This window comes from Mastomys coucha, unplaced genomic scaffold (genome assembly GCF_008632895.1).
Source record: "Mastomys coucha isolate ucsf_1 unplaced genomic scaffold, UCSF_Mcou_1 pScaffold18, whole genome shotgun sequence".
In the NCBI taxonomy this organism is placed as follows: domain Eukaryota; kingdom Metazoa; phylum Chordata; class Mammalia; order Rodentia; family Muridae; genus Mastomys; species Mastomys coucha.
Window position 1 is genome coordinate 74,582,789 of NW_022196900.1, and position 22,717 is coordinate 74,605,505.

Here is a 22,717-nt window from a genome sequence, read left to right on the forward strand (position 1 = left end):
CTGATAAAAAAATCTAGGGTTTTTTCTTTTTGTTTTCTTTTCAAGACAGGATTTCTCTGTATAGCCCTAGCTGTCCTGGAACTCACTCTGTAGACCAGGCTGGCCTTGAACTCAGAAATTCGCCTGCCTCTGCCTCCCAAATGCTGGGATTAAAAGCGTGCGCCACCACTGCCTGGCTTTTGTTGTTGTTGTTTTGTTTTTGCTTTTTCTTGAGTGCAAGTAATTTCTAACCCAAGAAGATCCAGTGAGGTTTCTCATATTTGGTCACTCTTTCTTTCTAGGTCAATCACTTCTATCCGAAGCGAACTGATTCCATACCTAGTAAGAAAACAGTTCTCCTCAGCGTCCTCACAGCAAAGGCAGGAAGACAAAGAAGAGGATCTAAAGAAAAAGGAGCCCAAGTCTTTAGGTGGGTGCAGTAAGACAGGCAGAGAGCGAAGGAGCTTTAGAGAAAATGGCACCTCAAGATGCTCGCCTTACGACCAACAATGCTTCTCTAGTTTACAGGGGAAAACAGGCCAACCGGCCTTACCCCCTGAACTCTGCATGCTCTTAGTCTAGCAAAGTCAGTCCCTGTGCTCCTCAGGGAAAGACTGATCAAGCATGTGACCCATTATTTAGTCTATAACTGATGTGATTAGTTCCCTACTAGACCATTAGGTCTTCTAATTCTCCTTATCACATCTCATTTTCCTGGTTCTTCAGGTGTAGGCAGACCTACCATCTTCTGTCCATGAATGGAAGATGGTGAAGTATACAATTATAACAAGAGGCCAACCAAGACTGTCTCTATTACAGGATCTGGAGATGAAATCTTTCTTGTTTGCTCTCAAATCCCTTTGTCCCTGCCCCAGTCCTAGTCTCTAACATGGTCTTATCAACAAGGTACACACAGAGATGTGGCATCATGGCCGTAGTCACAGCCTCAGCAGCACAGCCCTGGCTCAGACAGCTGCCTCTGGTTAACATCAGCTCTGTGACCTGAGCAGATCGCTCAGTCTTCAGTCATCTTACCACAAAGTTAAAGGCCTTTCAGATTTGTTGTGAAGATTGAAATAGAGTAGTTGTTGTGGCTCCAAACAGTATGGTCTGTCATAGCTCAGCATCCTGATGTTGTCATGGAGACTAGCAGGACACTAAAGCCTGTACACATGTTGTGTCCTCTCATGGTTTGCAGAGGTTATCATTTTATTTTTCTTAGTAATGCTTGATTATTGCTTTTAGGATTTTGCTTTGTTTGGGGGTTTTGAGTTGTTGTTGTTGTTGTTGTTGTTTAAGACAAGGTCTCACTATGTAACCTTGGCTAGCCCAAATTCTTAGAGATCTACCTGCCTCTGGCTCCTGAGTGCTAGGATTAATGGGCGCCACCATGCCCAGCCAAACTTGATTTTAGAATCTTTTCTCAAGCATTAGTATAGTACTTAAAATATTTTTAAGATGCTTACACATCAAGCATATAAGAAAATACATTGTCTTTAAAATTGATTTTTGTCTTTTCAGTTGTAATGAGATTTCTCCAGGGTCCAAGCTTATTAATGAGTTTCAAGGGAAGAAATATTAGCTATACCTGCATCTAAAATTTGACTGTGTCTCAGCCAGGAGTTAGAGGAAAGGGGATCTCTGTGAGTTTCAGGCTGTCCAGCACTATGTATGGAGTGTCAAACACAAACAAAATTGACTCAATCTGTGTCTCCTATACCACCTTTCTCTTTATTTACTCCGAATGTTTGCTCTGAAGATATTTTCAGTTTTATAAAAAAAGACAACACTCTGACCTTGGCTCCCTACGATGCCTGCTGGAATGCTTTTCGAGGAGACAAGTGGGAGGATTTGTCTAGCTCACAGATTCGCTGCTATGTCCACATCATGAAAGAAGGACTTTGCTCTCGAGTAAGCACACTGGGACTTTACATGGAAGCCAACAAGCAGGTAAGAAGGCGGGCCCAAGGACTTCCTGCCCTAGCCAGACCCAGTTTTTTGTCTTATGCCTGTGTTAAATAAGAGACTCATACTAAATGATAGATATACCACAGGTCCTGACCTTAAGCTACATTCAATGTGGATTGCTTATAAATCCAAGGAAATCCCAAGCCAGAGAGCTATAAGAAAACACAGCGTGCTCCACGTTTACTCAGAACTAGCTTTCTCAGTCTGGTCTAGAAGCAAGGATCATAACAGGTTGAGGCAGGGAAAGCATCCTCTAATACACTGGCTAGGCCTGTGCCACAGAGATCCCAGGACCTTGGCTGCATGCTGTAGGGGAACACTCACGGCTGGGCTGGAGGTTAGTCTCTGAGTGCCACTGTAACCAGTACTGGCAAGGCCTTCCCAGCCAGCACGGGCATTGTGTATGGTGATTGCACAACTGAGCAGGGTTGTGTATACTGAAGTCACAGATGGATGTATTCTCATCCTTCTAAGTAGTTTAAAGTAGCCAAATTCCCCTATACCTTCAATCTGCTTTACATTTTTCATCCTTAAGCAGGAATAGTGTAAACTTTTTCTCATTTTCTTTGGAATGACATGGACTCTTTCTCTAATCAGTCCTGATTGTAAGTTCCTCTTACATTGCTCCTCTCCTCACACGTCAAATGGGCACAGTAGTCCAGGAGGCAAGCAGAAGATCCAAGAATGATTCTGAGCAGGACTCTTAGTAGTCCATGCCCCATTTGACCTTCTTTCCCATGAAATGTTAGGAGAATATCTAGGCCTTAGGCAGGCTTAGCAGTCCCATCCTGGGGACTGTGGCTAATACAACTGTAGTTGAGAGCCCTGTCCCTGAATGGGTGTTGAGTTATACCTAAAGTGATTTTAGATGTTTTCGTGTCTTTACTGACCAAACTTCTTTCCTCAAGGTCCCCAAATTGCTATCTGTTCTTTGTCCTGAGGAATCAATGATCCATCCATCAGCCCAGATTGCCAACAAACACTTGGTAAGTGCTGGCGTAAGCAGGATACAGATGAGACCTAAGACATTGGGACTTGCTGACAATTTAGATTGCAACCCTTTAGCCCTAGACCCTGTTAGCACAAGGGAAATCCCATGTCCATCTTGGTTCTAGTCATAGAGTCTCACTCAAGCAGACTTCCTTAGGCTGGCAAAACACCTCAGTAGATGCTATCTGATGCTAAGTCTGGCAACTTGAATTCAATCCCTGCAACTCTCATGGTGGAAGAAGAGAAATTACTCTTAACAAGTTGTTCTCTGACTTCTACACATGTATCATGGCAGGTGCACACACATCTAGACACACACACAAAGTATAAAAGAAGTCTTCCTAGCAGATGTGGTGGCATAGCTCTAATGTCAGCATTGAAGCAGCGGAGCCAGGAAGATCACAAATTCAAAACCTGGCTGAACTCCCCTGCCAGGTGCATTGCTGTCCTGGGAAAGAATAAGACCTTTTCTCAAAATAAAAAGTAAAAACAAGGGCTGAGCTTCTAGCTTAGTGGTAGAGTTCAGTATGGATGACTCTCAGGGTTCAGTATCCAGGAATGAAGACTAGCTGAAGCTAGATGTAGTGGCACACTCCTGCAGCCGTGACGTTCAGGATGCTAAAGTAAAAGGACTATGAGTTGTAAGCCAACCTGAGATACATAGCAAGAAGGAGGCAAGCTTAGGGTTTCATAGTGAGACCTTGTCTCCAAAAGCAATAAAAAGGAGGAAAGAGCTAGGCATGCTACCAAATGCTTTAATCCCAGAACTCAGTAGACAAAGACAGATGGAGCTCTGTGAGTTTGAGGCCAGCCTAGTGTACACAGCCAGTTCCAAGCTATCCAGGGCTGCATAGTAAGATCCTGCTCCCTCTGTCCTCCTCCTCCCACACAAAAAAAAAAAAAAAAAAGAGGAAGAAGAAGAAGAGACTTCCTGAGGTCCAGCATGGCATTACATACCTATAATTGGAGCAATAGGCCCTGAGACAGGAAGATTACAAGTTCCCAAGCTAGTCTGGGCTACATAGTAAGACCTGTCTCAGAATAAAAAGAGGACAAAGATTTCCAGGGCAAGTAATGACCCTATAAACCGGAGTCTATGTGGTGTTGGGCCTAGAACAGGAGCTTTCACTCTGCTCCTCTTTTTACTTTCCAATTTGAACGCTCTATCCAAGAGACTGCATCTAAAGGGTGTTCGTGATAATGTGACTTGCGTTTGTCTGGTTGGTTGGATTTTGTATTTTGAGCCAGAGTCTCATGATGTAGCTCTGTGTCCTGGAACTAACTACTAAACCTGGTTGGCTTCCAACTCACAGAAATCAGCCTGCCTCTGCCTCCCAAGTGCTGAGGTTAAAGGTGTGTGCCACCATGCCTGGCTTAAACTTGTAATCAGCCACGTGGAGACCAAGGCAGGAGGATAATTTGGAGACCAGCCTGGGCTAAGTATATAAAATGTGAGTGTACACATACATTAATTTGTTTAATTTTTTTTTCTTGTCAGAGGAGGGCCCACACTTCAGTGTTAGTTGGAGCTGGTATTAGGAAAACTGTTTGATCCACTGAGTCTTGAGAAATACTGCTAATCATCCACCCTAAGTTATTCCTATGTGAAGATTCCATTAGATGCCAACTCAAAGGATGCGGGTTGATTTCTAGTTGGTTGAGATGAGTGGACAGGGTTTTCTGTTTGCCTTCTGCAGGTTGCAGTTGACAGCCTCATCGGGCCAGATACACAAGTTGGAGAGAAGTCATCTATTAAGCGCTCTGTCATTGGCTCATCCTGTGTCATACGAGACAGAGTGTCTATTACCAATTGCCTTGTCATGAACTCTGTCACCATGGAAGAAGGGTATGTCTCCCTCTGTGCCTTTTGAGCAAGGCTTCTGGTAACCTAGGAGCTTTATGGGTCCCACCCAGCCAGGAAGGGTTTGCTTTGGTAAAGGGAGGACGGGAAGGAAGAAGCTTGGTGCCTTTGGAGTTTGATTTTTTTCGTCCACAGTGACGTGAACTCTTAGAATATCACTTCTACCCTCCCACACTAGAACACAGTGCTCCTGTGAGAAACTGCTGAGAACTCTTCCTTGGGGTCCGACAGTAGTGAGTCCTTCCCAGTGCTGCAGTAACATTGTGTCAATGCCTAAGCATCACTTTCCCCTGTCAGTGTTCCAGAGCTGCCTTGAGGCAGAGGCACAGGAGGAGTGGACATAACTGTGCTTTGAGGGAAAGCTACTCAATATATTTTGGCTTTAACTCAGGCTGGCCTAGAACTTGTTATATAGCACAGTCTGACCTCCTACCCATAAGCATCCTACTTCAGACCCTGAATGCTGCAATGATAAGCACACAGTACCATCCCCAGCTGAGAAATGTCTAACTCTCAGGCATGCCCAACTTTTTGACATCATGACACAACATTGTCTTCTACAAAGTTTACACTCAAAGACACAACTGGGGCTTAGGAGATGACTCTTTAGGTAAAAACACTTGCTGCATAAGTATGAAGACCTGAGTTTGAGTCCTCAACACACACAAAAGCCAGATCAAAGGGTTGTGGGTGAGGGGAAGATGATAGAATCCCCACTGGGCTGAAATTTGTGGAGGGAGTTCAGTTGAATGAATGTTCCTGAAATGGGACCAGCTGGCCTTGAACCCTGGGTTCAACAATCCTTCAACCACCCAATTAGTCCTGTACTACCACACCCCACTCATAACAATAACAAAATACTGGAGAAAACCGTCTGTTTCACAGCTCAGAGTGACTAATTGAGCTGGGAGTCTTAGTAAAGTGCTACCCTTCTGAGCAGGAGGACCCAAGTCTGATCTCCAGAGCTTGCATTAGAATAGAGGGAGAGCTGGGGAGGCTGCTTGGGACTTAGGAACACTGGCTACTCTTCTAGAGGACCTCACTAGGACTCTTTCTAGCACCCATGTGACAGTGAGGCTGCTGAATCTCTGTGGATTTAAGGCCAGCTAAGGTTACATTACATAGTAAGACCCTGTCTCAAAGCCGGGTGGTGGTGGCGCACACCTTTACTCCCAGCACTTGGGAGGCAGAGGCAGGTGGATTTCTGAGTTCAAGGCCAGCCTGGTCTACAGAGTGAGTTCCAGGACAGCCAGGGGTATACAGAGAAACCCTGTCTCTGAAAAACAAAAACAAAAACCTTAAAAAAAGAAAAAAAAAAAGAAAAAAGACCCTGTCTCAAAAAAAAAAAAAAGAGGAACACGTGCATACACTTCATTCAGAGGCTGAGGCAGAAGAATTATTCAGTTCAGATCATAGCCAATCCAATAAAAGGGAGGTCCTGTCTCAAAACAAAACTATAATTGGACCACACAGGGCTAATGACCAGGAAGGCCGTGAGAGATTACCAATCCTGCAAATTAGCATCTGGTGATAAGATCAGATATCTTGTATCCCATATGAACCTTTCCCCATTATTTTGGGGTCACTTAGTTTTAAGTATTTATGATAAACTTGAAAATGGTAATTAAAATGCAGACGTTTAAATTTTGATTGCCTTTTTGTTATTATATCTGGACTGAATGTCAAAGTGTTGCATAAGTTTGTTTAAAAGGAACTTCCTCATGTTCCTGGTGTGCTTGTTTCTGGGAGCAGTTATGGGCTGCAAAGACCTTGTGAACAGTGGGTTGGATGCCTGCCCAAGGTCCTCAGGACCAGAGAAATGCTGTGGGATCACCTTGGGAAAAGGTGTGGGTAAGACTGTTCTGAGAAAGTTCCTGCCTATCTTTCTCATTTTCTGCCACTTTCTATGACAGCCAGTGTTCAGGAATCAAATGTCTAGTGAAGGGCTAGAGAGATGGTAGAGTAGGTAACCGCCAGCTGTGCAAGCTTGCAAACCTAGGTTCAGGTCCTCAGAACCTATGTAAAGAGGACGTGATAGCCCATGTCTCTGTAATCCAGTGCTCCTTCATCAAGAGTCAATGCAAAGGCCAGAATCCTCAGAAATCCATAGGGCCAGCTAGCTTGGCATCAGCCAAGAACCACAGAAGACCCTGTCTAGAAGATAGATGGCAAGAGCTGACATCCATGCTGTCCTCCGATGTCTACACAAACATGTCCACACTCATGCACATAAATATACACACAAACACATTAGAGGGGAAAGTAAAGGAGACTGAAGGAAGGGCACACAGGCAGACACACACACACACACACTAAACAAATGATGGATGGATGGATGGATGGATGGATAGATGGACAGACAGACAGATGGAGAGGTAGATACGTACATACACACACTAATAAATAAATATGTAATAGTTGTTTTAAAAATCTAGTCAAAGCCTCATTGTCAGGCCTGGAGAGATGGCACAGCCAATTAAGACCACTGGCTGCTTTTCCAGAGGTCCTGAGTTCAATTCCCAGCAACTTTATTTTGTGTGTGTGTGTGTGTGTGTGTGTGTGTGTGTGTGTGTGTGTGTGTGTGTGTATGTTTGGAACCTAGTCTCATGTAGCTCAGGCTGACCTTGAAGAGCAGCATATGCATTTAATTGCTGCTCTAACCTGTTTTGTTGCTGCTGTCTAATGATGTGTATAGCAAAGGTGACCTCTGAGTCCATAGAGAGTGTCTGATCCCCTGGAGCTGGAGTAACAGGTGATTGTGAACTGCTCAGTTTAGATGTTGGAAACCTAGCTAAGGTCATCTATTATAATAGTAGTATAAGCTCTTAACCTCTGAGTCACCTCTCCAGCCCCTTGTTTTCTCTTCACTTTTTATATTAAGACAGTCTGGCTAAGCTGGTCTTGACTGGTTCTGCAGCCCAAACAAGCCTTAAATTTGATCTTTTAAAAAGATCTTCTTGCTTTAGCCTCCCATGTAGCTGGAATAACTAGTTTATACTGCCAGGCCCAGCTTCCAGTCCCCTTTTTTCAGGTCATTCCAAACTCTTTAATATTGCATTGATTGGTTGGTTTCCCTGTATAGCTCAAGCTGACCTATATTTCATTTTGTAGCTAGCTATGGATGGCCTCGAACTTTTGATTCTCCTACCTTCATCTCCCAAGTACTGGAACTGCAGGTATGAGACACCATGTTCAGTTTAAAGTGAACCTTCTTAAAATTAAGTCTGTGATGCACAGCCTGCCTGTGTCTTTAATACCTTGGGAGCCTATGCTTATTTGACCTGCAGTCCCTCTTGGCTCTTTCAAAACCATTGCAGTGCTGAGCAAGAAGCTCAGGGGTAAGCTGGGCAGTGGTGGCACACGCTTTTAGTCCCAGCACTTGGGAGGCAGAGGCAGGCAGATTTTGAGTTCAAGGCCAGCCTGGTCTACAGAGTGAGTTCCAGGCCAGCCAGGGCTACACAGAGAAACCCTATCTCAAAAATAAAAAAAAAAAACAAACAAACAAAAAAAAAAAACAAAAGAACCTCAGGGACACAATACTTCCCAGTATGTGGAAGAGCCTAGGTTCAATCTCTATTATCAGAAGGGAAAGAAAGAAAAAGAAAGCCACCCTTCAAAAAAGGATGAAGCCACATGATGGTGGCACACACTTGTAATCCGAGCATTCGGGAGTCAGATGTAGGCAGACCTAGAAATGAGTTCCAGGACAACCAGGGAGGGCTACAAGGGAAAAAAAAAAATCTCCAAAACAAACAACAAAAAAGCGGAATATACCTATGCTAGCCTGGTTTATGTGATGTCAGGGATCAAATCCAAGACACTATACAAACTGAATCTCCGGCCTCATATCCAAGATCCATGTCAAGTAGCTCACTTGTAACACCAGTTGCAGGGACTATGACACCCTCTTCTGGCCTGGTCAGGAACCTCCTCACTTGTTTGCAGGCACACACACATACACATAAATAAAAATAAGATCCATCTTTAGCCGGGCAGTGGTGGTCCATGCCTTTAATCCCAGCATTTGGGAGGCAGAGGCAGGTGGATTTCTGAGTTCAAGGCCAGCCTGGTCTACAGAGTGAGTTCCAGGGCAGCCAAGGCTACACAGAGAAACCCTATCTCGAAAAACCAAAAAATACAAAATAAAAAAATTACAAAAAAAGATCCATCTTTAAAGTGAAAAGGCTAGTCAAGACAGAGCACACTTGTCCCTGGAGCTTGCTGACCGGCTAGTTTGACAAAGTCAGTAAGCTGCAGGTTCAAATAGAGATCCTGTCTCATAAGATGAAGAGCTAGCTAGTAAGACGGCTCAGCAGGTAGAAGTGCTTGCTGCCAAGCTTGGTGACCTGAGTTTGATCCCCAGAAACAACATGGTAAAAGAAGAGAGCCAATTCCTCTGACCTATACACACCCACTATGGCACACACACTCAATAAATAAATGTATAGTAAGATAGGGAATAATTGAAGAAAACACCTGAAGTAAACCACTGGCCTCCAGAAGTGCATGCTCAGGAGTACACGCACACATACACACAGATATATACACACTGTGCATATACACATGTACACACAAGCATGTACTCTTTTTCCTCCCTAGAATGAACTAAAGGAAGTGTATGTGTTCCTTACTTTGGTCAGTGGGAAAAGTACAGTTCTTTCTGAGAACTGACAACTTAAGAGAAGTTGATACAGTCCTACCTCTCTACTGCCTATAGCCTGAGCAGGTAAATACATGTACTTCTGGTAAAATCCCCAATTTCTGGGCTGAAGCTACAGTTCAGTGGTAGAGCTTATATGTAACATTCATAGGTTGGTTGTGTAGTTCACGTCTGTAACCTCACCATTCAGGAGGCAGAGGCAAGAGGACTACTTCAAGTATAAAGCCAGCCTGGGATACAGGGTGAGTTCAAGGCCAGCCTGCACTATAATATGAGACCCTGCCTCAAAAAAATAAGAAACAGCCAGGTGAGATATTACACACCTTTAATCCCAGCAGTTGGAAGGCAAAAGCAGACAGGTCTCTGTGAGTTCGAGACCAGAAGAAAAAGGAAGGAAGGAAGAAAAAAAAGAAAAGAGAGTTAGTTCATTAGGCCTTGGTTTCAAGCTCTAACACCAAAGATATATGAATATATATAATGTGTGTATTATGGTACTACAACAGAACCCAAAGCTCATACTCTGCCCTGGGTCACACCCCGGCCCTTGGTGATTTAGGGTTTTGGGGTTTGGTGGGGGGTTTTGTTTGGTTGGTTATTTTTTGTTTTTGTTTCTTGTTTTTTGGGGCTTTTTTTTTTTTTTTTTTTTTTTTTTTTTTTTTTGATGGGTTTTGTTCTGTTTTAGTTTTTGTTTTGAGACAGTTTTTTGTTTTTGTTGTTGTTGTTTTGGGGGTTTTTTGTTTGTTTGTTTTTTCGAGACAGGGTTTCTCTGTATAGGCTTGGCTGTCCTGGAACTCACTCTGTAGACCAGGCTGGCCTCGAACTCAAAAATCTGTTTACCTCTGCCTCCCAAGTGCTGGGATTAAAGGCATGTACCACCACTGCCTGGCTCATTTTGAGACAGTTTTATTATGTAGTCTTAGCTGGCTTTGAACTTGGAGGGATCTGTCTGCCTTTGCTGGGATTAAAGGCAGTTTGCAATAACTGCAAGGAAAGTGAGGAACAGTGAGACAAATGGTCAGAAAAAAGCTTCATGGCCAATGTTTACCCAGAAGTCTGCATAGAGCCGCTGAGCAGAAGCCACAGGCTTCCCATCAATCAACCTGCTTCTCCCAGTCTTATCTACAATCTCTACACTGATCATCAATGTACCTCACACACATTGCACATAAACTAGATAAGGTGATCAATAAAAGAGGCGCCTGAAGACCCTAGTTAGAACTACTAGACAAGAGGAAAAGCAGGCCCTGGATTGCTATGGCTACTTCTAACAGTGACTGTTCCCATCCGTTTCCAGATTCCAATAGAGCCAGTTAGTAGTCTTTAATTATGTCTTTGTCAACCAAAGAAGCAGCTCTCATCTCAAAGGAATAAGATGTGGTTTATTCTGGAGCCAAATATGAGTGGTCATGGCCCTAGAGCATTGCTTTAGGTCTCCCCAAATAAACACGTTCCAATAAGGTTTCAATTTTGTGAACTTACTTTAGTAACAGAACAAAGAAAGGCATGAATCGAAACACTGTTCCAATATGTTAGTGGGCTGCATTGGGCAGGCAGGTTACAGCAAGACTCATAGAACTCTGCTCTGGCCTTAAATGCTGCCTGACAGCACCCTTAATCTTCACTGGAAACGTCAGCTTGTTAAGTTAATGCATTCCAAAGGTTTTTATCTGTTAGGCACAGGATGTTAGGTTCAACATGGTGGTGGGCAAGAGCTAAAGATAGCCCAAAATAACTTGTAACAATTAGGCTCTGGACCTACAACGTTCCAACCTTTCCACATCACTGAGGTCACAATCAGTCAGCCTCTGCAGACACAGCTTCTTTCCAGGAATCTTCATTCACAGCTCCTTGACTTCCTGGGTGTTTCTTGTCTGCCCACTGGCTGATTGTCTGTTCCCTGGCTGTTGTGTGCCTGCTAGCTGACTGCTCATTGGCTGTTCTCTGCTCACAGCTTTCCACCTTTTGCCTGGCTCTAGAGCATGCTTTTAGGATCTTAACGACTGGTAGGAAGCTACTACCTTCAGACGTAAGATGTTGCTGTAGCTAATTGGAAACCTGTTCTGTCTCTGGAACCCATGTATATAAGGCATTCTGTACCTTCCGTATTGCCCCCTGTAGGGGTTTCCCCAAGTGTCTGGAGCTGCTGTGACTGCTGACTGTAATGCTTTGCAATTTGGACAAGTTGCAAAGCAACTTGGGTTGTACCTTGGGGAACACCCACTGAATGTATCCTGAGATTGCCAAAAAGCAAACGAATACTTGTCCCAATCATACCACCCACAGAGACACTTCAGCCTTCTAGAAGAATAGGCTTTAAGCTTCCCTAGGGATGGAGATGGCATAGGTAGCCTGTGTCCTGTTTTACTCTGATCTACAGTAAAGTTGTCTGCATGCAGAGAAGGTGCCTGGTGTTTTGGGTGCCCTTCATGCTCACAATGATTTGTCTGTAGACTGCTCTGGATTTTAGTACCAGGTCAAAATTGAGTCATCTCAGGTGGATGAGCCGCACCTCTGGCTTCCGGGTTGTACCAGGGGCTGGCAGTTGTGCAGCAAAGTCCTCCCCAACATCTTGCCTGAGGCATCAGCAAGTCCTTATGGGTGTGGCCATAGGCCATGGAATGTCAGCCTCATAGGAATTCATGAATAAGGCAGCTTTAGTGATCTTGATACATACCAATACATACCATCGGGTATAGTGGCTGGCTCACACCTTTAATCCCAGTACCCAGGATCCATAGGCTCGAGGATCTGTAAGTGTGAGTTCAAGGCTAGCCTGATCTACAAAGTCAGTTCCAGGACATCCAGGACTTGTCTTTAAAAAATACTGTCTTGAAAAAAACAAAAAACAAAACAACAACAACAAAAACCCCAAAATATGTGTCTTAGTCAGGGTTTCTACTACTACACCATGACCAAGAAGCAAGTTGAAGAGGAAAGGGTTTATTCACCTTATACTTCCACATTGCTATTCATCTCCAAAGGAGGTCAGGACTGGAACTCAAGCAGGTCAGGAACTGATTGATGCAGAAGCCATAGAGGGATGTTTCTTACTGGCTTGCTTCCCCTGGCTTGCTCAGTTTGTTCTCTTGATGGTTTTCAAAAAGACTTTTTCTGCCAGGCATGTTTAATCCCAGCACTTGGTAGATCTCTGAGTTTGAGGCCAGCCTGGGCTACAATAGTGAGTTTGAGGACAGCCAGGGCTTATCTACATAGCCTAGAGATAGATACCCCGTCTCCAAAATAAATAAATAAATAAATAAATACCTTTTTTAGCTGTTGAGATGGCTCAGCAGGTAATAACTTGCTGTGTAAGCCTGAGGGCCTCCACATGGCCCCTCCAAATAAAATTTAAAATTAAGAGTGAATTAAAAACATAATTAACCGGGCGGTGGTGGCACATGCCTTTAATCCCAGCACTTGAGAGGCAGAGACAAATAAATGAATAAATAGCCAGGCGGTGGTGGCCCACACCTTTAATCACAGCACTTGGGAGGCAGAGGCAGGCAGATTCCTGAGTTTAAGGCCAGCAGGGACAGAGTGAATTCCAGCACAGCCAGGGCTATACAGAGACACCCTATCTCGACAAATCAAAAAAAAAAAAGAAGAAAAAGTTCCATGTCATACAGTGATGGTGGTGCTCACTTTTATTCCCGTACTCAGGAATCAGAGGCAGGCAGATCTCTGAGTTCAAGGATAGCCAGGGCTACACAGAGAGACCCTGTCTCCAAAACCCAAGAGTTCCAGGTCATTCTTGGCTACATGGTAAGTTCAAGGCCAGACTACCTCAAAAACAAAAATCTAGGCCCATTGTTTAGTGGTAAAGGGTTTGTCCAACATGTCTAATGCCCTGGACTCAGTCCCTATTACCCAAAGAGGAAGAAAAGTGGGAGAAATCAAATAAGGACTTGGAAAAATCATTATGAATGTAGCCTTGCTCCTAAGTTCTCTAAAGCCAAGTTCTCCCTTTGTGCCATTCTGTCCTCTAATAATAATTTGAGTCACATAGCCACCAATAGACTGACCAGCAGTTCTCAGCCTATGGAAAAGCCTGAACCTCCTGGCTCTTTTGTGACGTGGCCCTGGGTTTTCTAACGTGGCTGCTGTGTTGGCTGCTGTTATTACAGGAGCAGCATCCATGGCAGCGTCATCTGCAACAACGCTGTGATCGAGACCGGCGCGGAGATCAGGGACTGTTTGATTGGAAGTGGTCAGAGGATTGAAGCCAAAGGTAAACAACACCCCAAGTTAAGAGTCATGAAGCCATTGTGTCTATCACCTTAGCATAGGTAATGCTTAGTGGGCAAGATATAACAAGCAAGCTTGTTTACATTGCAAGTGAAAACCTAAACCTAGAGTCAGCTCTGTAGAGCAGCTATATAATTACCACATTTTAAAACTTTGATTTAGTCCTATTTCTAGGAATATAGCTTATAATTTTTCTCATAGGTGTATACAACTATACTATCAAAAAACTGAAAAATAACAATAAATATTGTCCAGGCTCACACCAATACTTTATATTCGCTCTGGACATGGCAGAGGCAGCCAGTAATACAGCACTGGTTCTGGAATGTGGTGTGGCGTCCAGAAGACTACAATTGCTCATCTGACTTGTTTTGTGTGTGTGTTGTTTGGGGATTCTTGTTTGGTTGGTTTGGAGGGTTTTTTGGTTTGGTTTTTGTTTAGTTGGTTTGGTTTGGTTTTGGTTTTCCAAGACAGGATTTCTCTTTCATATGTAGTCCTGACTGTCCTGGAACTCACTCTGTAGACCAGGCTGGTCTTGAACTCACAGAGATCCACCAGCCTCTGCCCACCAAGTGCTAGGGTTAAAAGCATGCACTCCCACTGCCTAGTGTGTGCTGTTTGTTTTAAGCAGAGCAAACAAATTTATTACAGAAAAGTAAGGAGGAACTAAGAGTAGGAGGAACTCCAGGGAAGAATCGTATGTCTCTCTCTCTCTTTTTTTTTTAAAAGATTTATTTATTATTATAAGTAGGTACACTGTAGCTGTCTTCAGATGCACCAGAACAGGGCATCATGTCTCATTACGGGTGGTTATGAGCCACCATGTGGTTGCTGGGATTTGAACTCAGGGCCTTTGGAAGAGCAGTCGGTACTTTTACCCACTGAGCCCTCTCACTAGTCCCCTCGTTATGTCTCTTAAGGAAGGTGGTCCCCTAGATTTAATCTGGCAAAGGGGTTAGCAGGTCTCCAGGCATAACCTGGAGAACCATTCTCAGCTGCTTAGAAGTGTGATGGCTGTAAGCTGTGCTATACACCTGTAAAAGGACTGGTGGAAATCATAACATCTGTGCTACTACTATTGCACGCGTGTGCCCATCTTGCCGCTCTGATAGTTACTGTAGTTCACGGGACTCACAGCCGTGCAGGACTCTATGAAATTGTGTAAGATAGGGACTGGGAAGGAGGACAGCAATCGATGTAAAGTGAGTAAATAAATTCATGGGAAACAACAAACTGTTGATGAACTTTTTCCCTTAGCAGCCTACATAGCGCCTTCTAATACTATGATAGCTACCACCAGGGAAAAAGATTCCTGGTCAGTAACACCTTGACTTTTCTGAGTACTATGACCAAAATATATGCTGTTTTTGGTAGTTGAGTCTTATCATCAGTTCTAGTGAGCAACTAAGAGCAGTAGCAAATAGCCTGTCAGGGGTGGGATTATTATTTATTTGTTTGTGTTTGTTTGTTTATTAGTATCTGGGTATGTTAACACATGCCTTAATTCCAGCATTCAGGAGGCAGAAGCAGGCAGATCTCTGTGAATTGGTGAATTCATACAATGAATGCTAAGCCACCCGGGGCTATAGCATAGTGAAGTCCTATCTCCAAAAGGTCTAGAGAGATGCTCTTCCGTTTAACCCTTGCCATCCTTGCAGAGGACTTAGATTCAGTTCCCAGCACCCACATGGCAGCTCACCACTGCCTGTAACTCTAGTTCCAGGAGATCTGATGCCTTTGAAGGGAACATTGTCATCTCTAGAAGCAGCTGGATTTAGAGTGGAACTATTTGCTGCCCATTTGCTGAAACCTTTCTCTCTTTTTCTGTAGCTAAACGAATGAACGAGGTGATTGTGGGAAATGACCAGCTCATGGAGATCTGAATCCTGAACAAGTCTGACCCCTTACTTTTGGGCCTAAAACTACAGATGTTATCTGGCCCACCTGTTTGATCTGTATTTATTTTTCAATAAAGAAGAATTTCCAAGCTATAGGTATAGCTCAGTGGTAAAGTGCTTGCCTAGCATGCACAGGGCCCTAGATTCCAGCCCTGTACTAGAAACAAAACAAAAAGAAGAACAGACTTCTGAAGGCACGGATGGCACAGTCCCAGGTTCATGGTATGTGGGCTTCAGGTATAATAGTGTGTGTTTGTGAGTTGTGTAGAGTCTGCAGAGAACAATGGGACGCTGTGCACACTATGCCAAGTTTCACAGACAGGAAGCAGCTATCCAGTGGCGCCTCTAAAGACTTGCTTTCTGACTGGTCAACTCACCCCAGTCTGTGAAGTATCTTCCATCTGAGGTTGAGCATGGTAACACATACCTGTAATCCCATCATGCAAGCAGTGGAGGCAGGAGGATCAAGAGTTTAAAGCCATCCTCTGGTACTTAGTGAGTTCAAGGTCAGCCTAGGCTACCTCTCAAAAAAAAAAAAACTAAAATAAGGAAGGGTCAGCCAGTAATGGCCAGTGGTATTCATGCCTAGAACCTGCATTCAGTCCCTGGAACCCACAGAAAGGTGCATGAGCGCACATAAACATACTCAGTCATATACCACAAATAGTAATAAATATTTTTTTAAAAGGATCTTTCATCTGAAAGTCCTGACCCTAACCAGGCTTTCTGAACACTTAGAGTCTGGGCTCAAGTATTCACCAGGACTTACTGTCTCTGTCCAGTAGCTCCCTACAGATATTTAGCACCTGCTACCACCCTGCCCCTTACCCTGGAGATGCACTCTGAGTCTCTACCCTCTTCTCCAGCTCAACCCTTAGCCCTTAGAAGCTCTTCAGGCAAACTGAAGGGAGCTCCTGGCTGGTGAGCAGCCTTTCCCCACAGGTTTTCATGGAGGCAAGAGCTAGAACCTAAAATGGTGTTGTGAGCCAAGCCTAGTCCATCTCTTCCACACCTTTGGTGATGCCTGCTCAGCCAGGTAAGGAGGAGCCAGGAACCAGTCTCGTGGCTTGAAAGTCTTCCTGACTCTTCTCCAGACCCATCCTCTTTGTCCTCTTTGTCAGATAATTGAAGAATGAGGCTTCTCTATTCACAGCCCCCTGGAGTCTTACCCACTTCCAGTTGCTGCCCTGCTCCCAAACTGCTCTTGTCTCTCCCTGCTCGGCTTTTATGGCCGGCAGGTATTTACTGGAAGATAAAAGTAACTCCTGGGGTAAGATTTCACCTCCTAGGATTATCAAAGTAAAAGTTCCTCTTGATGTCCTCACTGTGGGTGGCAGTAATTATAATAAAGGATAGTTTGAAATACTGGTTTCAGTGTTGCTTCAAAATTCTCCAGACTCTCAAGTTCACTTGAGTAATCTTGCCTGATTGTATGTTGATCTCATTGAACTTGTGAGAGAGATGAGCCTGCCTACCCTGGGGGAGCGCTCTGACTCCCCATTCCTCACAGTGGTTAGGACTGGGCTCTGGAAGCTTGCCTTCATCAGATGGGCACCCAAATGGTCCAGCAGAAGTGGTTGACCTCATGGGACTGAGGGAGGGAGATAACAAGCTGTGATGGTGTCCAAGATGGTTCCCATGGAACTAAGATTAAATTTCTGGGGTTTTTCACCAGGTGTAGTGGCACAATCCAGTAATCCCAGCACTCAGGAGGAGGAGGCAGGAAGATCAAGAGTTCATGGTTATCCTAGCTATATAGAAAGTTTGAGGCCAGCCCGGACTAAATGAAGCCCTGTCTTAAAAAAAAAAAAAAAAAAAAAAAAACGGGGCTGGAGAGATGGCTCAGAGGTTAAGAGCAGTGACTGCACTACCAGAGGTCCTGAGTACAAATCCCAGCAACCGCATGGTGGCTCACAACCATCCGTAATGAGATCTGATGCCCTGTTCTGGTGTGTCTGAAGACAACTACAGTGTACTTAGATATAATAATAAATAAATCTTAAAAAAAAAAAGCCAAAAGCATGGCGGTGCACCCCTTTCATCCCAGCTCTTGAGAAGCAGAAACACACTGATCTCTTAGTTTGAGGCCAATCAGTCTACACAGTAAGATTTTATCTCAAAAAACCATAAAATAATAATAATGGTGTAGTGTCAAGTAGCACATAAAACTGGGCTGGGAGAAGGAACCTGTTTTATGTAGTGGTTTTCGGCTCTAGCCAGATCACTGCCTCTCCAGAATTGAATTTCTCCAAAACAAGACTTGGGTTGAGGGATTTTCCTGGGGGAGTTGCGGGGGCTGGACATCAATTGCTTGCTCAATGGTTGGGAGCACTGTTCCTACAGAGGTCTGTTTCCAGCACCCACCTGAGGATCTGAAGCCTCTTGGCCTCTGGGCTTTAGATGTGCAAATGAAGCACAGACAAAACACCCACTCACATACAAATAAATATTTTTTAAAATATTTTTATTTCTCCTGTCAGTGTGTGCACGTGCCTACAGAAACCAGAAGAGGGTGTAGGAGCACCTGGACCTAGAGTTACAAGCAGTGCTTGTTCTGGGGTCCTCTGGAAGAGCAGCAAGCACTCTTACCCACTGAGCCATCTCTGGCCCCCAGACTGAGTGCTTTTCAAAGGCCCTTCCTTATTCTCAGCCTCCATTTCTTTCTCAGAGCTCCTGCCCCAGGCAATCCGAAGTCTCAGACCACAAGGGATGGGGGTAAAGCTTGGTAGATGAGAGAAAGTGAGGTGGCCGCAAAGGAACAGCTAAACTGTCCCAGCCCCCTGTGCTCCCTCCTTCCCATCCTTCCCTGCTATGCCCTCGGCCCCGACTGGAGCTGTGGACATCTTTCCCCTGCCTTTCCACAAGTCTGTCACAGTGCCTTATACCAAGGAAGGAAGAAGAGCTGAGGGAAGCCTCAAGTTTGAATCCCAGCTGGGAGCAGCTCCCAGCCCAGGACACTGTTGCCATTGTCTTAGCAACTCCTGGATATCCAGGATGCTTCGTTTTTTCTTCCCTGTGCACTGTCTAGTAGTAGGCAGAAACCTTTTTTAATTTCCCTTTGGTAGCTGCAGATGGGTTATGTCTGCAATGTAGCAAGCACTGAATGTCCACCAGCCAGCCAACCAGGAAGGTGGTGCTGATCAGAGCCTTCCCTGCTTTTCTCGGTGATGTTTGATAAAGTAAATAAAGGAAGAAAGGATGAAGGCAACCTTCAGGGAAGCATCTGAGAAGGTGCTAACATAAAAAAATAAATAAATACACCTTCTGAAGTCAGTCTTGATGGTATACATACTCCTTTAATCCTAGTACTCAGGGGGCAGAGGCAGAAAAGAAAAAAGAGAGAGAGAGAGAGCACACCTGTGCAAGCTTGCCAGATCAGAAAACTTTAGATCTACTTCTGCAGGAACCACCTCTCCCAACATCTCATTCCTGCCTGCTGACAAGGCTTTAAGCCTGTGCCAACACTGCCCTGCAAGTTCCTTCCCAACGTGATACTTGCAGGGAGTACACTCTACCTACAGCCATCGCCACCTTTAAGAATAAGGTAGGTAAACCAGACTTTTATAGGTTACTTTCTAAGTAGTCCAGTGTGTGTGGGTGCCTGTAATCCCAGCACTTAGCCGCTCAAGTGGGAAGATGCCTGGAGCCTAGGAGTACCAGACCAGTGTGGGTAACATGGGAAGACTCCTCAGCAGAAAGAAAAACAAAACACTAACTAGTTCTCTGTGCCTGTGGGAAGGACCACCCAGATAGAAAGTCCAGAAAGCTCTGTGATGGAGCCGACCCTGAGAGAAAGAGGCAGAAGCAGAACATATTTTGTATTGGAGGCCAGAATGACCTGGCCTTGGCTTGAGGTACATGTGAAATAATGAGCTGCATCTTTGGTACCAAAAGTCTCTCTCGCCGTGCTCAAGTTAAGGGCTACTCTCTCTATTTTGTTTGTTTGTTTGTTTGTTTGTTTGTTTGTTTTTTGAGACAGGGTTTCTCTGTATAGCGCTGTCTGTCTTGGAACTCACTCTGTAGACCAGGCTGGCCTTGAACTCAGAAATCCACCTGCCTCTGCCTCCCAAGTGCTGTAATTAAAGGCGTTGAACCACCACTGCCGGGCAAGGGCTACTCTATGACTTCTGGTTGCACCCTCTGGCACCAGACTGATAGCTGCTATTGCTCTAAAACTGTCAAATGGGAAGATGCAAACACAGCAGTCTTGGCACCCAAGACTAAAAGGCCTCTTTTTCCCCTCCCTATCATAGTCATCCCCTCTGCCTGGCCTAGATCACAGAAGAGAGGGAAATTCATAGTAAGAAGTCTGAAGAGGGCTGATAAGAAGACTCAGCAGTTAAGAGTGCCAACTGCTCTTCCAAAGGTCATGAGTTCAAATCCCAGCAACCACATAGTGGCTCACAACCATCCGTAATGAGATCTGACTCCCTCTTCTAGGGTGTCTGAAGACAGCTACAGTGTACTTACATATAATAAATAAATTAATTTTAAAAAAAAAGAAGAAGAAGAAGTCTGAAGAAATACATTTAACAGGAGGACTGTCCTGACCCACATTGGTTACCCCTGAAGCCACAGCCCTCACTGTCTGGTGTGTGTGTGTGTGTGTGTGTGTGTGTGTGTGTGTGCGTGCGTGCGTGCGCGCTCCACCTTGAGGTACTATTCTCAACAACATATATTATCATTATCTCATTTAATCCTATGTTAGAGGCTAGATTTGTAGACCAGCTAATCGATGACTTACCTAATATGTAGGAAGCCCTAGGTTCAATCCCCAGGACTGCATAAACCACATGTATTGGCATACACTTGTGATCCCAACACTTGGGAGGTAGGGCAGGAAAATCGAAAGTAAAAAAAGAAAAGATTTAAAAGGACAAAAAGCTGATGGTCTTTAACCTCAGCACTCAAGAAGCAGAAGCAGGTAGATTTCGAGGCCAGCCTGGTCTTACATGAGTTTCAGGACATCCAGGGCTACCCAGACCCTGTCTCAAAACAAAAAAAAAGATTGCAGACCTTGAATTGTATTTAGATCATTCCCCCCACCTCCCTTTCCAGTCTTGTTCCTCCTTGAGTATCCCTGGATATCTCAGGTCAGTAATTTCCTCTGTGATCTCTGGGCCCCCTTCAGGCTAAGAACTCTTTAAAACAAAACAACAAAATAAAACAGAGGCAGGCCTGCTGCATCTGCATCGTTTGTGCACAGCTTTAATCCCAGCATTCAGGAGGCAGAAGCAGGCAGATCTCTCCATGATAGCCAGGGCTACACTGGGAATCCCTGTCTTCAAAGAAGAACAAAAGACTTTCAACCCCAGAGCGCAGCAAAGGGGTGGGCACGCTTAGCCACAAATCTTTAAGTAAGAGCTAACCCTTGGAGATGGTTGTTTTTCTCCTCTTATTCTTTGGGAATGCCCTGGGTTTGGACCCAAATTTGGACCCACATCCGATAGAGGCAACAAAGAGAAGCACCTTGTTCAAAGGGAAGTGACTTCTTGGCCTGATTCCTGGTAATTACCTGGCTTAGCTTTGCACTCAGGAAGTTTCATTTGTTTGTTTGGTTGGTTGGTTTTTTTCCAAGACACTCTGTGTAGCCAGAATATATTCTGGAACTCACTTTTTAGACCAGGCAAGCCTTGAATTCACAGAGATCCACCTGCCTCTGCCTGCCAAGTGCAAGGATTAAAGTTGTGTGCCACCATATCTGGCTAGGAAGTCTTTTTGTTGAGGGAAAGAAAAGCCATGTTAGGAGATGGAGAGATGGGCAAAGGCATGTATGTACTGCCCCTGCAGAAAACCCAAGTTCAGTTTCCAGCACCCACCTCAGAGATCTACTAGTAATTCTAGTTCCAGGAGAATACAATACCCCTGGTCTCCACAAGCTCCTGCATTCATGTATACATGCCCACACACAAATACACCTTTGGCCATTTTGGAGACTCAAGTGGCCAGAAAGCAACAATCCTAGATTGGGAAGGCCAAAAAGGATAGAGCCATTCCTTCTACTCTGGTTGGAAGGATCAGTAAGAGGTTTGGGTAGATAGCCTCTTTCAGAAGAGGCCATAGAAAGCCCCAGTGTGGTTACTCACACCAGTAACCCCCTACTTCAGGCCAACCTTACCTGCATAGTGAATCCGTACATCAAAAGGCCAAGCCAAGTAGATGGTGGTGGTGTATATCTTTAATTCCAGCACTCAAAAGGCAAACACACTTTTGTGAGTTCAAAGCCAGCCTGGTCTACAGAGCTAGTTCCAGGACTGTCAAGGCTGCACAAAGAAACCAGTCTTAAAGAAATTTGTCCTGGTATTATAGTGCCATGCAGTGCTTGTTCTAGGTGATTCCTGTCTTTATAGCCCCAAGATAAATGTAGGGGTCCTAGAGAGCCTACTTCAGAGCTGTTTCTATTTCCAGTCTTGCTAAGGGTACACTCTCTCTGCAGCGACTTCCCCCCATTACAGATGGGAGAGTACGTGTACACAAGTTTCCTTTCTCTTTTTCATCTTATCTTTACTTATGTGTATATGCCTGAGAGTCTGTATATGAATCGTGTGCCATGTGTGTGTGTGTGTGCATGCGTGTGCGTGCGTGCGTGCGTGCGCGCGCGCGCGCGCGCGCGCGCGTGTGTGTGTGTGTGTGTGTGTGTGTGTGTGTGTGTGTGTGTGTGTGTGTGTAAAGTTGCCCTCAGAGGCCAGGTCTTAACTGCTGAGCCATCTCTCCAGGCCCAAGGCTTCTTTTCATGCCCAGGTGCCACTCAGCCCCAGGGTAGCAGTGTTGTACAGGGACGCATTGCATTCATTCCTCCTTAGCTATCTACCCCTCAAACCAACTGGGGATTTCCCTGCTAGGATTAAGCCCTGGAGCTGATGATGTTAATTTGCACAAGTTCTCAAAAAGTTTAGCAATATGTAGCAAGGCCAAAAACATATTCATGCTTTTTGACCCAAACAACCCCATTTCTGGGAATCTGTCCTGAGGACATTCTGCAAATGATTGATGGGAGGACTGTGTACTAATATTTATGATATAATGATTAAGAAGTCTGGAAGAGTTGAGCAAGAGGCTAGCCAAATGTGATAGCAGTATCAGAACAATGAATTTATTGAAGTTTTTTTTTTTTTT

The 22,717-nt window shown here is 44.6% G+C and overlaps 1 protein-coding gene across 3 annotated transcripts in view; it reads left to right on the forward strand.

Moving 5' to 3' along the window:
• The window catches only part of Eif2b3 (eukaryotic translation initiation factor 2B subunit gamma), a 62,971-nt gene extending 47,277 nt beyond the window's left edge, over positions 1-15,694 (forward strand). For 2 of the 3 annotated variants that reach the window (XM_031378324.1, XM_031378326.1), the window contains 6 exons: positions 282-409; positions 1,739-1,929; positions 2,856-2,933; positions 4,635-4,783; positions 13,583-13,686; positions 15,534-15,694. In XM_031378324.1, coding sequence (XP_031234184.1) covers positions 282-409; positions 1,739-1,929; positions 2,856-2,933; positions 4,635-4,783; positions 13,583-13,686; positions 15,534-15,586 — 703 coding nt within the window. In that variant the 3' untranslated portion in view covers positions 15,587-15,694. The remainder of the gene's footprint in view (positions 1-281; positions 410-1,738; positions 1,930-2,855; positions 2,934-4,634; positions 4,784-13,582; positions 13,687-15,533) is intronic. The other variant, XM_031378325.1, reaches the window with a different exon arrangement.
• The last annotated feature ends 7,023 nt before the right edge of the window (positions 15,695-22,717 follow it).